At 38.4% G+C, this 14,666-nt stretch overlaps 1 protein-coding gene across 1 annotated transcript in view; it reads left to right on the forward strand.

Moving 5' to 3' along the window:
• Positions 1–309: 309 nt before the first annotated feature.
• AGGF1 (angiogenic factor with G-patch and FHA domains 1) overlaps positions 310–14,666 on the forward strand; it is a 37,730-nt gene continuing 23,373 nt past the window's right edge. The window contains exons 1-6 of the mRNA XM_070412215.1: positions 310–885; positions 3,327–3,429; positions 4,442–4,644; positions 5,722–5,886; positions 8,354–8,542; positions 14,079–14,409. Of these exons, the coding sequence (XP_070268316.1) occupies positions 676–885; positions 3,327–3,429; positions 4,442–4,644; positions 5,722–5,886; positions 8,354–8,542; positions 14,079–14,409 (1,201 nt within the window). The 5' untranslated portion in view covers positions 310–675. The remainder of the gene's footprint in view (positions 886–3,326; positions 3,430–4,441; positions 4,645–5,721; positions 5,887–8,353; positions 8,543–14,078; positions 14,410–14,666) is intronic.

Here is a 14,666-nt window from a genome sequence, read left to right on the forward strand (position 1 = left end):
GGGCCGCCCATGGGCCCATGTTGTTGATGTTCTGTGAACTAAGGAGTGTGATTAAGTACAAAATAATAACTAAAAACACAAATTACAAAATCAAAAAATAGTGAATAACGTCAAGTAGTATGCTTCGCAAGGGCAAAAGCCTGAGATCAAACGCTGCGACCTTCTCTGCCACTCCAGGTCTCCCTTAGCTACGTTCCCACACCCTCACGGACCGCCCTGTCCCCAACAGTCGGCGGGAAGTGCGCATGCGCACGGCGAGGCCCTTCCCGCTCCCCGTCGCTTCTCTTCCGGTTTCGGCCCCGCCCACCGCGGGCGCTGTCGTTTCCGGTTCAGCTCAGGAACAGCCGGAGCGCTTTGGGCCTTCGCTTCTTAGGTCCTCCCACTTCTCTAAACGCTCCCGCGACTGCCTCGGTCGCTGGGGAAGGTATTTACCAATAAAGTTTTACTATTTCAAAGCCGGGCGGATTGGGCTGGGTCCAACCGCCTTCCCCGGGCAGTTCCTCTCGGCTCCTGGCTTCGAGCTTCCGGCCGTCATGGCCAGGGGCCGCCGAGGCCGGGCGGGTTTGAGGCCGCCTTTCGCTGCCCACGCACTCGCGTGGCTCCTGGGGCCGCCGGCGTCCACCTCCGTCTGAGCGCAGCCCCTCGGCGCCCACGGGCCGCCTCGCGCCGGACCCCATGGCGTCCGAGGCGCCGTCTCCTTCGTTGTCTCCATCGCCACCCACCTCCCCTGAGCCGGAGCTGGCCCAGCTGAGGCGGAAGGTGGAGAAGTTGGAACGCGAGCTGCGGAGCTGCAAGCGGCAGGTGCGGGAGGTGGAGAAGCTTTTGCACCACACGGAGCGGCTGTACCAGAGCGCCGAGAGCAACAACCAGGAGCTCCGCACCCAGGTGCGCGGTCCGCCGGCCCTGCGCCCCGCCCCGCCCCGCCCCGGCCTTCGAAGCCTCTGAGTCCCCTAGCACTTGAAAGAAATAAAAGTTCAGTGCGATTAGAATTCCACGTGCATTTGGAGCAAACCTAAGAGTTCCGGTTACTCGATTTAGATAAGCGCGCGGGCAGAAGTTCCGGCCGCTGTGCGCTGAACTTCGTTCTCTCGGCATTGCCCGCCGGCTGTAGGCACATGTAGTACCTTCCAGGCCACCTTTGGGGTTTCTTAAGGCGCCGGACTGTCATCAGAATCCCCTCTGTCACTAGATGTGCGAACTGACCCTGACCCTCGGTTGCCCATGAGAAAGAATGCTAGCACCGCCCAGGTGAAGGTTCAATCCATTTCAGCGTGAACAAGCCGTTGAGCATTGTGTAAGGTGGTCATTCTGGGCGTTTATCATTTTGAGTTTTCTGTTGGAAGTAGGGAAGATAGAACTTTCTTTGCTAGAGACTAAGCAGCTAACTTCATTTTTATAAAATACATTAAGGACAGATATTGAAACTGTCACACTTAAAAAAAAACTTTTAAAGAGGAGCATAGTGCTTTTTTCCAACTTGATTGTTTGGCGATTGCACCGTGTCCTGATAAGTTATTTTAACATAATTATTAATTTCAATTAAACTGTTGTCCAGTCCTTTGTAATGTATGGGGTACCATTGCTAAAACCACATGTGTAGTCTGAACTCTAAAATGTCATCAAACTTTGATATGCCTTACTATCAAATGATCTATGAAAAGAACTGCTGAGTTGCAATGACTTGGTGTGCCCATTGCATAGTTATTGACATTTTGATATTATAGAAAATTTGGATTTGTTTATTCAAATGGTTTTTGGACACCTGTAATGTTTAAGGACTGTGCTAGGAGACTACAAATATTGTTAAAAAAAAAAAAAACCTTGGGGTAAGGGGAGCAAAATATGACAGCCTTTTAAAAAACCTTTTTATAATTTCCAATTGTTCAAGTAATGCCTGCTTTAGAGAGAGATCCTAAAAAACAAATAAACATGTTTGCTAACGGTTGAAGAGCCAGCATTTTGGTTGTTAGTGTTAATTTAAGAGTGGTCTAACATGAAACATTTAAATTGATGGAAAGTCTTGGAGGCAGTATAAACTTGTGCAAATTACTTTGTCTCCAGATTTCTCACATATAAAATGGGGATTAGGAAAACTAATTTGTGAGATGGTAGTAAGAATTAATAAAGATGTTATCCCAAGTGACAAATATAGTGCCTAGCACGTAGCAGATACTAAAGAAATGATCTAGTTGACAGTAATAGTGGTAGTGGCAGAGCAGAGCCGAGACTGGACGAGGCAATCCGTAGTCTAGGGTGAAAAATTTAAGAAGGCACTGACTCGGGTATAGACCCAATACTTGTGGGAAGCTGAGGCTGAGTGCCTCCTTAATTTGCTACCTAGGTGCCTTGCTTGATTCGCCCTAGTTCCAGCCCTGGTTGTATGAGCAGATCTGATCATTTATGAAGTGCCTAGATTATATATAATCAGTTTTTTTTATATGTTTTTATTGATTTCAGAGGAAGGGAGAGGGAGAGTGGAAACATCAATGATGAGAGAGAATCGTTGATCACCTGCCTCCTGCACGCTCCCTACTGGGGATTGAGCCCACAACCTGGGCTTGTGCCTCAACCTCCTGGTTCATAGATTGATATGCAACCACTGAGCCACACCAGCTGGGCTATATATAATCAGTTTTATCCCCTTTCTCTTTTTAAGCTTTATGTATTATTAAAGAAATGGAAGCTTGTTTTTTAGTTTCTTTCAGGCCTGTAATAGACTTCTCACTCTTAGGTATTGTCTGAGGTGTATTGAGGAGGCTGCTCCTCATTGCTTATGGCTGTTTCTGCGCTCTGTTGCTCTAGCTTTGGGAGTCAGTGAGGCACAGAGAGAATGGATGCCCCTCTGAGGCAGTCACTTCTCTTTTCTTCTGCTGCAGTATTGAGTCATAAGACTACAATTTAAAGAAAAATCATACATTAAAGTACTTTTTAAATTAAATGCATGAGAATTAATGTTTTTCCCCCCCTAATTCTTTAGAGAGAACTGACCAATTAAAATATTAGTATAAAAACATTCTTATTTTTTGGAAATAAAGGATTCTGTTCATAAAGTCCTATTAATTTAGTCTATTTGATTTTCAAAGGGGATATTTTGAGGTTTAGCAAGAGAATATAAGAATAAAAAGCATTTCCCTCTGCAAATGTAAAAGATGAAAGAAAGTAAATGATAGTATTTTCAGTTTTTCTGAAAAGGAAACTGCCTCCTATTGGTACATCTCTAAAAGTTATACCAAGAAAGAAATAATTATTGTAATTTCAAGAGAATGGTGTGCATGATTTTAGATTGCTATATGATTTCTTTTTCCTAAAGCCTTGTTTTCTTTTAGGTAGAAGAGCTCAGTAAAATACTCTATTGTGGGAGAAAGGAAGATAATAAGAAGTCTGACGTAGAAGTACAAACAGAGAACCACCCTCCTTGGTCAATCTCAGGTATTTAGTTGATATTGGAGACATCCTAACATTTATCACATTCAAATCATGCTAATATGTAATTTTCACTAAATTTAAAATAGACAAATGTCTAGATAAATATGAGGACTGTTACAAGGTTGTCTTCTCTCCATATGATTACATATTTCATTTCCAGATAATTGATTTGCTCTTCTGATGCGAAAGTAGAAATGCATTGTCATTCCTATAAATACTCAGGATTACTACTGTGTCTTTAGTGACACATTCACTGAGTAACTTCTGCCATGCTGTGAGTCATTTACTCTCATGTCTGGTCTTCCATGTGACCAGGTGCATGTGTTTTCTTGTTGATGCATTCCATATAATATTGTGTTCAGTGACAGTCTCTTAAGCCTTTGTGGGAATGGTGAGCCCACAACCATGACCTCATCAGTGGAATTATGTTGTGAGGCAAAATAACTGAGTAACTGAGTTGTAATAAATAGGGATCAAAACTTATTTTTCCATTAAGTTTGTCTTATTTTATTCAGCATATAATTTAGTTAAATTGCTAAACACAGCAATAGCATTAATATTACATGTCTGCATGATAATATATATTTTTAAAAGCATCATGAGAGATATTTGACAGAGAAATCAACCTTTGACATGTCTTTATTCCATTGACATTTGATATGCAATGATATTAACCTTTGTGGTTAGAAATTGTTAAGAGTTGCTAATTTTTTTTGACAGAATACAACTTATTTACCTATTTTCTTTTTTAGTCTTGCTATGGAAAATACCAACATGCTCACCTTTTTTAATTTTTTTAGCTTGACAGCTAGGGTACTTAAAGTGACATTAGAATCAAAGATAAAAGCATCTGCAGATTTATCTGCACTATCAATTTTAATCTGTTAAAATGTGTACAACTATAAAAATATGGTTTGCAATGTGTACTGTTTTGTTTCAGTGCCAATATTTTAGAATTCTAAGTCCTTTTTATATACACTATGCTAATATGTATCACAATTTGTTTTTGCTATAGATTATTATTATCAGACATACTATAAGGATCTTAGTCTTCCAAATAAAGTGACAGAACTTTCAGTTCAGCAAGATCAGGATATCGAAGCTTCTGCTTATAATTTTAAAGACCAGTCACAAATAGAAAATGATGTGTATGCTGGTACTGATGTAACGGAGAAGGTTGAATGTGAACAAGAGGACCATTTTGCCTTAAATTCACAGGTAATAAAATGCTACTACTACTGATGCCCAAGAACTTGGCCTTCATTATTATTATTATGCAAATTGACTTCTTTGGTCCATGACAACATATACAAGGGTTATAAATATTCTGTGTATAATTATGCAGAATATTACACTTTTAGAGAAACAAAAATTGCTCATATATTTGTTTCCTACTTTGTTGTGTTCTAAAATCTTGTGATGTACATAAACTAAAACAGAAAATTTGTCATATTTTGGCTCAATCAAAAAATTTTGTGCAACTACCACAGTAACTTTGTTCACAACAATTTTGTTTTTAAATTCTCATCCAAGGATATGTTTTTATTGATCTTTTTGAGAGAGAGAGAGAGGAACAGGGGGATGGAGGGGAAGGAGAGAAACATCAATGTGATAGAGAAACATCGATCAGTTGCCTCCCTTCCATGCTGTACTGGGGACTGAACCCGCAACCTAGGTATGTGCCCTGACTGGGAATCAAACTCACCACCATTTTGTGTATGGGATGACATTCCAACCAACTGAGCCACCGGCCAGGGCTACACAAAAATTTTTTAATGCTTCCTCTCTGTCATATATCCTGCCACTGTTAAGATTTTTATAAGTTGGATGTTTTATAATTTTTTTCTGTAGTTGTGTGTTTGAATCAGGATCCCAGTAAGGTTTATACAGTGCAACTGCTGAGGCTGTGATAAATCTCACATAATCCATAGCTTTCTCTTCCATCTCTCTTCTAAAATGTTTTTTCCTTTTGGACCTATGATTATGGAAGACTCTAGATAGTTTGTCTTAAAGTGTACTTCAGAGTCCATATTTTGTGGATTACTTCCCTATGGTATTAGGTATTTATTTTTGAGTAATGGTCAGTGTTTTCAAAACTGAGTCAAAATTGAATTAACTGATAAATATTTTTTAAGTGAATCAAATTGTAATTGATAGCCATCGCTTCCATTGCAGAAATTGAAGCCTTATTATTTAAAATAGCTCTTAAGTCTATTTATTATTTCTAATTTTGCTAACTTTTACGTTGCTATAAGAATATTTTTGTCTTATTTGACATGAATTTATCTTATCTAGGAACCAGCATCTGCATTAGCAACAGAGGATGCATCCTTAGAAGGTTCATCATTAGCTGAAAGTTTGAGAGCTGCAGCAGAAGCTGCTGTATCACAGACGGGATTTAGTTATGATGAGAATACTGGACTGTATTTTGACCACAGCACTGGTTTCTATTATGATTCTGTAAGTATCTCAAACCTTTCAGTACTGTAATTGTATACTTAGATGCTTGATACCAAATATTAAACCCTAAACTGAACTAAGGAAAGCAAGAAGCTGCATTTAAAAGTTATGTTTGATTCAAAGGTATTTGACAAGAGTAAAAAATTACAAAATAGCTTGCGATACTATACTTTTAGGTTTATAATTAAGTAAGTTAATTGTGATTATTATAAATTGATGTAATATAAAGGAATGTACAAAAATGATGGAGTATTAATAAAGGCAGACAACTACATTATTGGAAAATTTTGAGAACCTACACTAACATTTTTTAATAGAATTTATAAGGAAGTGACATTGTTAACTCTAGGCTTGGGGTGAGATTTGTTTGTTTCAAATACTTATGAAGCATTTTAGGCCACGGGGGGCGGGGGGGGGATTCTTTTTCTTGAATTCTCATTAGCATGTTTATTATTAGTATTTTATATTCTTTGGATTTTAAGCATTTCACTTTTACAAAATCAATCTGTTAACAATGAGAACTAGGAAAGCAGTGTGGAATCAGAAATATAATGGGCCACTGACTAGGACAGAACTAGAAAATTAAGTTCTTGATTTATACAGCGTAATGGCTGTTGAAGTCTGGTACTTAATTGGATTTTTAATCAGGACTTGACAATGATGATGAAACTCACCCACATACCTCAACCTTGGTGGTCTAGGCATGTGATCTGATCCTCAGGAATTATATAGGGAACATAATGATATTGCTAAATATCTTAAATAGGGATTTCATTAGCTAGTTTGCACTTAGTATATGGACTTTGTAAATCCTTTGTATAGAGAGGGTTTTCTTTCACTGGAGTATGCTTATAGATAATGCTAGTTAATATCTAGAAAACTAATGTTTAAATGCTTATTACTAAAGAGAGTAAGCTATTCCTTATTTGGTTTCTAAGAAAATACAGAGTTTCTGAGTATATGACATTCTTCTTTATCATTCTTTTACCTTCCTTTCTGTATCTTTCCTACGGACATTCTGTAAATGGTTATTTACATTCTGCAGGTTATATGTCTCAGTAAAATAGGGACCTAGTTGTTTTGCCATTTTTATTGTGCTAATTTTCATCTTTTAATTAAATAAAAATTTAAATATGTCTTTGAAAATGCCTGTATTTTGGACTGAAGGACATACCAGATTAAAAGGTTTGAGTTTTAAACATTCTGTTATCACTAGAAATAAGATTAGAGCACATTCATTCAGTGTTTTAGTTATGTGAAATATAGCATTAAAAATATTTTTGTAAGAAATCTACAAAATGGATTAAAGACAATAAATTGCAATATCAACAGTTGGAAAAATAAACTATATTTTTCAAGAAGTTATAGTTTAATCTCAGTATGTCATAAGAGGTTTGATCTGCATGGATTTCTGATGAAAAGAAAATACAAGCTTTTAATTAAGTCTTGATTATAGAGTATTGGCCAATATCTAAAAAATACAGATTGCATAATTTAATCTTTCTAGTTTTTATCTATAATTTGCCAAAATTTATTTTTGTGTGGCTGCTTTACTTATAAGTCTTTAGATACTGTAGAATTAATTAAGTGAAGATGATTTTTTAATCAATTTCTTTGTGTAAAAAGTTATGGACTTAACTTTATTTCCAAGTTTTTCTACAAGACTTTTAGTCATGAACATTAAAAGGCAAACCTTTGTTTTATGACATTGAGAAAAGGGTTCAGGGGTTTATAGTACCAAACCATTATTGTGTAATTTTAAAGATATGAGTCTGTAATTGCTTCCATGTGCTCAGCTTTTTCTGGTGCATGCCTTCGTTTTCATAACTTCTAAAAGGCTTCTTGTTACAATTTTTTGTTGATGTATTAAGTTGAACCATATGAAATTGCTGTTTTTGTAAGTTAAAAAAGTGGTGAAATGTTGGTAATTTCATGATTCCATTTAATATTTAAATGTTCACATTTTTTCACCCAAGGAAAATTAGAGCAGATATTGAATGGTAAAGTATTTTGAAAAATTACATATTTTTGAAAACACCTATATTTTGGACTGAAGGACATAACAGATTTTTCTTTAAAAAAAAAGTTTTTATGGGTTTTAGAGTGAGAGGAAGGAAGAGGGAGAGGCGGGAGAGAGACTGAGAGAGATATCAATGGGAGAGAAACTTTGATTGGCTGCCTCCTGCTTGCCCCTTACTGAGGATTGAGCCCACAATCCAGGCATGTGCCCTGACCTGAGACAAGAATCAGTGACATCTCGCTGCATGGGATGATGCACAACCAATTGAGCCACTCCTGCCAGGGCCAAGCATTTTTCATTGTGATATTTTTAATTATTATCTTCAGAAAATACTATAGTTCTTAAAAGAAACAAACATTTACTATATTTGAATATGTTTGACATTTCTGTTGTTTATTTTTATATTTTATCTTATATAAATAGTACTTACTGTTTTGATTTTAAAAGGAAAATCAACTATATTATGATCCTTCCACTGGAATTTATTACTACTGTGATGTGGAAAGTGGTCGATATCAATTTCATTCTCGAGTAGATTTGCAACCTTATCAGACTTCTGGCACAAAACAAAGTAAAGATAAAAAGTTGAAGAAGAAAAGAAAGGATCCAGATTCTTCTACAGCAAATGAGGAAAAGGTATTGTCTTCTAATTTTTAAAATTTACATAATGGTGATGTAGTTAAGTCAAAATTTTTGATGAAACTGAAAATCATTCAGTAACTGCATTTCAAACATATCCATTAAAGTAACAAGGTATCAGAATCTATTAATTAAGGAGCATTTGTTTACATTGGTCTGTTTCACAAATTCTCAGTCACTAGAAGTCAAGGAATTTCTTAAAAGTTTGAAGGAGGTATATTTAGGGCAGATAAGATACTCTTAAGTTACATAATTTGGAAGAAGAACTTTCAGACCCTTAGTTGATAAGTTGATGTCAGTGCACAATTCACAATAAAACAAAAACATAGTTTATAAGTAGATGTATATAAAAATTCTGCTTTCTTAGTCACTTTGAGCAATTTCTTACCTATATTATGTTAGCAAACATTTAAAAAAATCCATTTCTGGCAAATATAGAGTAGATATATTTTCATTAGTAGTGTAAATTGGTATCTTTTTGGAAAATACATTGGCTGTATCAATAACTGTAAAAATGTTGATCTTTTTAAATTGGAAAATCTCATTTCTGGTAATTTATTGTCTATATACTAATATATGAAAGCCTAAGCAACCAGCGGAGTGGCTGGTAGTTATGACATGCACTGACCACTAAGGGGCAGATGCTCAATGCAGGAGTGGAAACCACAGGCATGGAAACATGGAACAGACTGATGAATCTCAGAGGGAAGGAGGGAGGGAGGGCGGGAAGAGATTAACCAAAGGTCTTATATGCATACTAGAGGCCCAGTGCACGAATGCACCTGTGGGGTCCCTTGGCCTGCCTGCACCCTCTCGCAATCCGGGACCCCTCAGGGGATGTTGGACTGCTGGTTTCGGTCCGATCCCCACAGGCCAGGCTGAGGGACTCCACCTGCTGGAGGGACCCTGCTCACTCTGCAGATGCCCTTTAAGCCCCTGTGCCACCCCAGGTGAGGCTGGCCGGGGAGGAACCGTGGGAGGTTGGCTCCAGGGCATGTCCCGCCCGTCTCGCCCAGTCCAGCCCTGCCAGCCACCTTCTAATTAATTTCCTTTCAATGTGCACGAATCTGTGCACCAGACCTCTAGTTATTGTATAAATCCAAAGAAAGAAAAATGCCTTTAATTATATAGCAATATTTATAAGAACAGAGAGTTAATAGTTCAAATGACCCAAAAGATATTGGTTAAGAAAATGATAATACATTAATTGGAAAAGCATTATTTATGACTTAAAATGGTAGTTGTAAGGAGTGAGGGGAATTTTTTTAAAAAATGTATTTTAATTGATTTCAGAAAAGAAAGGAGAGGGAGAGAGATAGAAACATCAATGATGAGAGAGAATCATTGATCAGCTGCCTCCTGCACGCCCCCCTACTGGGGAACGTTCCGCAACCTGAACATATGCCCTTGACTGGAATTGAACCTGGGACCCTTCAGTCTGCAGGCTGATGCTCTATCCACTGAGCAAAACCAGCTAGGGCAGAGTGAGGGGAATTTTTAAAATAGTTACAATACGTTAAATTGAAAAAAGGAAAATAACAAAAAAGTTACTAATGCTTGCTCTTATTTCTACTCACTTCACAGATAAGGTTGATGGTTTATAGGCAGGAAAGGAGGCTTATTGTGAATTCTGGCAACTATTTGATACTTTACTCTTAAGATATTATCTCATGTTTTCTCTTCTTCACCAAGGGGAAAACATTTTTAAATGTATAACACCAAAGTTCAAAGATGGAATTGGTATTTTGTTGAATTTATCTTCTGTTCTTTGATTTGTTATTTCTCTACTGTTTTCACTGAGTTCATAAGAATTGAAGAATATGTGACTAAAATACTAAAAATGATTTTTCTCTTTGCTCTCGAGAATTATGTTTTAATCACTCCTACTTGTTACTAGTGGTTGAACCGTTTGAGAAGATAGGTTGTAAAATTACTTCTGCCTAGCAATAAGAAAAGAACATATACCTATCATCAAAAGGCCTTTCCTGACAAAGTAGAGAATGACATTTGAAAGCATTTGGTGCGATTTTGGTTTAGTTTAGCTCCCATAACTGCTTATCTCATTTTATTTATCTGTTTTAATTTAATTTTTAATCCTCACCCGAGGACATGCTGGGGGGGGGGGGGGGCGGGGAGAGAAAGAAAGAAACATCGATCGACTGTCTTTCATAGGCGCCTCAACCAGGAATTGAACTGCAACTCTTGGGTGCACAGGATGATGCTCAACCAACTGAGCCACTCTGACTGGGACCATAAATGCACCTTTTTATCATCCTTCGAAAATATGTGAACTCCAGGACAGGGACTTAGGAAAAAATTCTGATGAAATTTTGAGAATTCCTTGAGAATTCTAAAAGGTAGTTGTGAAGCATGGGAGACCAGTTAAGACAGAGGTCCTCAAACTTTTTAAACAGGGGGCCAGTTCACTGTCCATCAGACATTCCACGCATGTGCACTGTAGGCCCGGGATGAGTCGGCTGCTAAGCAGGACAGGCAGCGGAGGCAAAACACCTGGCGGGCCGGATAAATGTTTTCGGCGGGCCGCATGTGGCCCGAGGTCCGTAGTTTGAGGACCCCTGAGTTAAGACATCCTTACCTCTTCTTTATTTTTTAAGGTACTCATGAGCCTCATTCTTTGTAGATGGAGGGTATCTGGAAAGAAGAGAGTAGAGTGAGGTGATTGGAGTAATTAACTTGAAATATGCATTTATACCTCAATGCCCACATGTAGGCCCCCTTATCTCTTAATGTTTAACATTCTGGCAAATAGTTTTTTTAAAAGTAGCACCTCTGGCAATTTCACTCATTTTCCCCTTGCATATGCTGTCCTATAAGCAGTAATAAAAAAATACACGACTGGAAACTGCTTTTTAAAAAGAATATTTAGATAGGAAAATTTTTTGTTATAATTCACAATGACCTTTAAAGCTCATAGTTGTTCAGCTCCTTGCCCTTGTTCTTGTCCTTTGTGAGTTTGTAGTGCTGGAAGTGTATATAGTTTATTACACTGTGAGTGTTGAGCCAGTCTCCAAACTGAATTTATGCTACTGTTAAAATATGTGTTTAAGATGCTCTCATATTTTATAAAATAACAGAAGAATATATGAATTCACTTCATCATGTGGCTGTAAGGTAGAAAGAAAATTCATTGTGTTACAAACCAAAGAAATAAGGGGAACATAATAACTCTATGCTTTTTCTATGGTTAAAAGAATAGATTTGTTGATTTATCAAAAGGCATGCCCAATATAATTGTATAATCTATATATATAAAACCCTAATATGCAAATAGACCAAATGGTGGACCAGCCAAACAACCAGTTGCTATGATGTGTGCTGACCACCAAGGGGCGCATGCAGGACACGGCAGGCGTTGGCCTTGGCTGGATGGTGGAGCAGGTGAGCCGGGGCGCCAGACTAAGGCATGGCTTCGGTCGCTGTCATTGGGGCGAGCCTCTGGTGGTTACCGAAAACTCTTTGCTCCCACGTGCCACAGTCCTGCCCGGTGCTTGCACCTGCTGCTGATGCCAGCCCCACTCGCACCCGCTGCCAGTGCCAAAGCTGCTGCTTGCACCCGCTGCCGACGCCTGGCACCAGCCCTGATCACTTGGCGCCATCAGCGGGTGTGAGCAGCAGCTGCTGGTCCCGATCACCCTTGAGGGCTTCTCCACCTCCCTCTGCTCCTGAGGGATGATCAGGGCAGCAGCTGCTGCTTGCACCCGCTGACAGCGTGGGCCCCAATCGCTCCACACCATCAGCGGGTGCGAGTGGGGCTGGCGCCGTCAGCGTGTGGGAGCGATGGTGGCGGGGGCGGGGATGCCAGCAGATGGGACCAGGGGCTGCAGCAGGAAGGGTGGGTGGGGGGTGGAGGATGGGCCGAGACTTCCTGTGCCCACTGCAGGCTCGCAGCCCACAGTTCCTTTCAAGGTGCACGAATTCGTGTACTGGGCCCCTAGTAAATTATAAAAGGCTTATGCTAGGTAATTTGGAATTTTGAAATAAAAGGGATATAACTGATTAATCTGTACATTAAGCTGTTGTGTATTTTCAAATCAACTCTATAAAGTGCTAATTTTTTAAAAAATATGCTTTTATTTTTAGAGAGAGAGGAAGGGAGAGGGATAGAGAGATAGAAACATTGATGAGAGAGAAACATCATTGATCAGCTGCCTCCTGCACACCCCCTACTGAGATTGTCCTGCAACCCAGGCATGTGCCCTGACTGGGAATCTACTAGTAACTGGTGATCTCTTTGGTTCTTGGGTTACCACTCAACCACTGACCCACACTGGCTGGGCTATCAAGTGCTAAATTTTAGCAAAACTATTCTGCTACATTAGGTACATTTGGATTTTTATTTTTTTATTAAATATATTTTATTGATTTTTTACAGAGAGGAAGGGAGAGGGATAGAGAGTTAGAAACATCAATCAGCTGCCTCCTGCACACTCCCTACCAGGGATGTGCCCACAACCAAGGTACATGCCCTTGACTGGAATCGAACCCGGGAACCTTCAGTCCACAGGCCGACGCTCTATCCACTGAGCCAAACCGGTTAGGGCACATTTGGATTTTTAAATCCCTGCTGTAATGAAAGCCAACTCTGTATTTTATGTAACTTGATAATTGGTTAAAAGTTCAAAACAAAATTTAGGGTAGCTGTATTCTCCAGGCCTTCACTTGGTCCAGTAAGGTAGCCTCTAGCTACATGTGGCTACTGAGCACTGGAAGTATAGCTGGAAAGTATAAACTACATTCAATTTTGAAAATAGTACAAAAAACCCATGTAAAATATTTCATTGGTAGTTTTTATATTGATTAAATATTAATATATATTAAATGGTAGTATTTTGTAAATACTAGGTTAGATAAAGTATTAAAATGAATTTCACTTGCTTCTTTTTACCTTCTTAATGTGGCTATTAGAAAATTTTAATTATAAATATGGCTTGCATTATTTTTTTGTTGGGACAACATTGGTCTAGACCAGTGGTCGGCAAACTCATTAGTCAACAGAGCCAAATATCAACAGTACAACGATTGAAATTTCTTTTGAGAGCCAAATTTTTTAAACTTAAACTATAAAGGTGGGTACATTGTTATTAACTTAATTAGGGTACTCCTAAGGCTTAGGAAGAGCCACACTCAAGGGGCCAAAGAGCCGCATGTGGCTCGCGAGCCGCAGTTTGCCGACCACGGGTCTAGACTGTCACTTGGTCCAAATAATATGTGACAGTTAGGATGTTGAAAATAGATAAGAGAGAATTGGGATAAATTGTAAGCATAGTCTGTATCACTTGGTAATTGATTTCATGTGGTGGTTAAAGGGATGTCAAAGATAACTAAGATTTTTTATTTGGATGCTAAATGGATGGTAATAAGTTTAATAAAGAAAGGGAACATGAGCAGAAAAGGGGTACAGATAATAGCTGTTGTTATCTCACTGTACCTATATCTTCACTAATTCATTGTAACATTTAGCATTATAAGATGGTCATGTTTAAGATTATCCTCCCCACCCACCTTTTTCCAGGATTTGAATTCAGAGGATCAAAAAGCATCCAGTGTTGAACATATAAACTGCAGTGAGGGAGAAGATTGTGCAAATGTGAAAAAGAAGGCCAAAGTAGACATTCATTACAAAAATAGTTCCCATGAATTCACTGTTCCAGTTATTGGAAAGACTATAGAATTTCCTCTTAATGACAACATCTATAATTCGACTTCATTTAAAGATGAGAAAATCATAGAGACTGATAGTGAGCCAGAAGAAGGTGAAATTACAGACTCTCAGACTGAGGACAGTTATGACGAAGACATTACCAGTGAAGACAATGTAACTGCAGAAGATACTGAGGATGAAGGTGAGTAAATAACCATTATTTAATTTTACACAAATAACTCAGACTGGTTATTGTAAACATAGCAACAGTGTTAAAAATGTTAGTATAATATATCTGCCAAAAATTAAACATTGTTTTAAATTGATTATTTTCATGACATCATTGAAAATTTTGTGGGCCACCATTGCTTATTCTTGGGGAGTAGAATGCAAATAAATGACTAACACTTGAACCTTAAGTTTCATTGCATTGAATGGCCTCGTCAATAGAACACAAAA

The sequence above is a fragment of the Myotis yumanensis genome, unplaced genomic scaffold, assembly GCF_028538775.1.
Source record: "Myotis yumanensis isolate MYYU_CA2020_CCGP unplaced genomic scaffold, mMyoYum1.0.hap1 SCAF_4, whole genome shotgun sequence".
NCBI classification, from domain to species: domain Eukaryota; kingdom Metazoa; phylum Chordata; class Mammalia; order Chiroptera; family Vespertilionidae; genus Myotis; species Myotis yumanensis.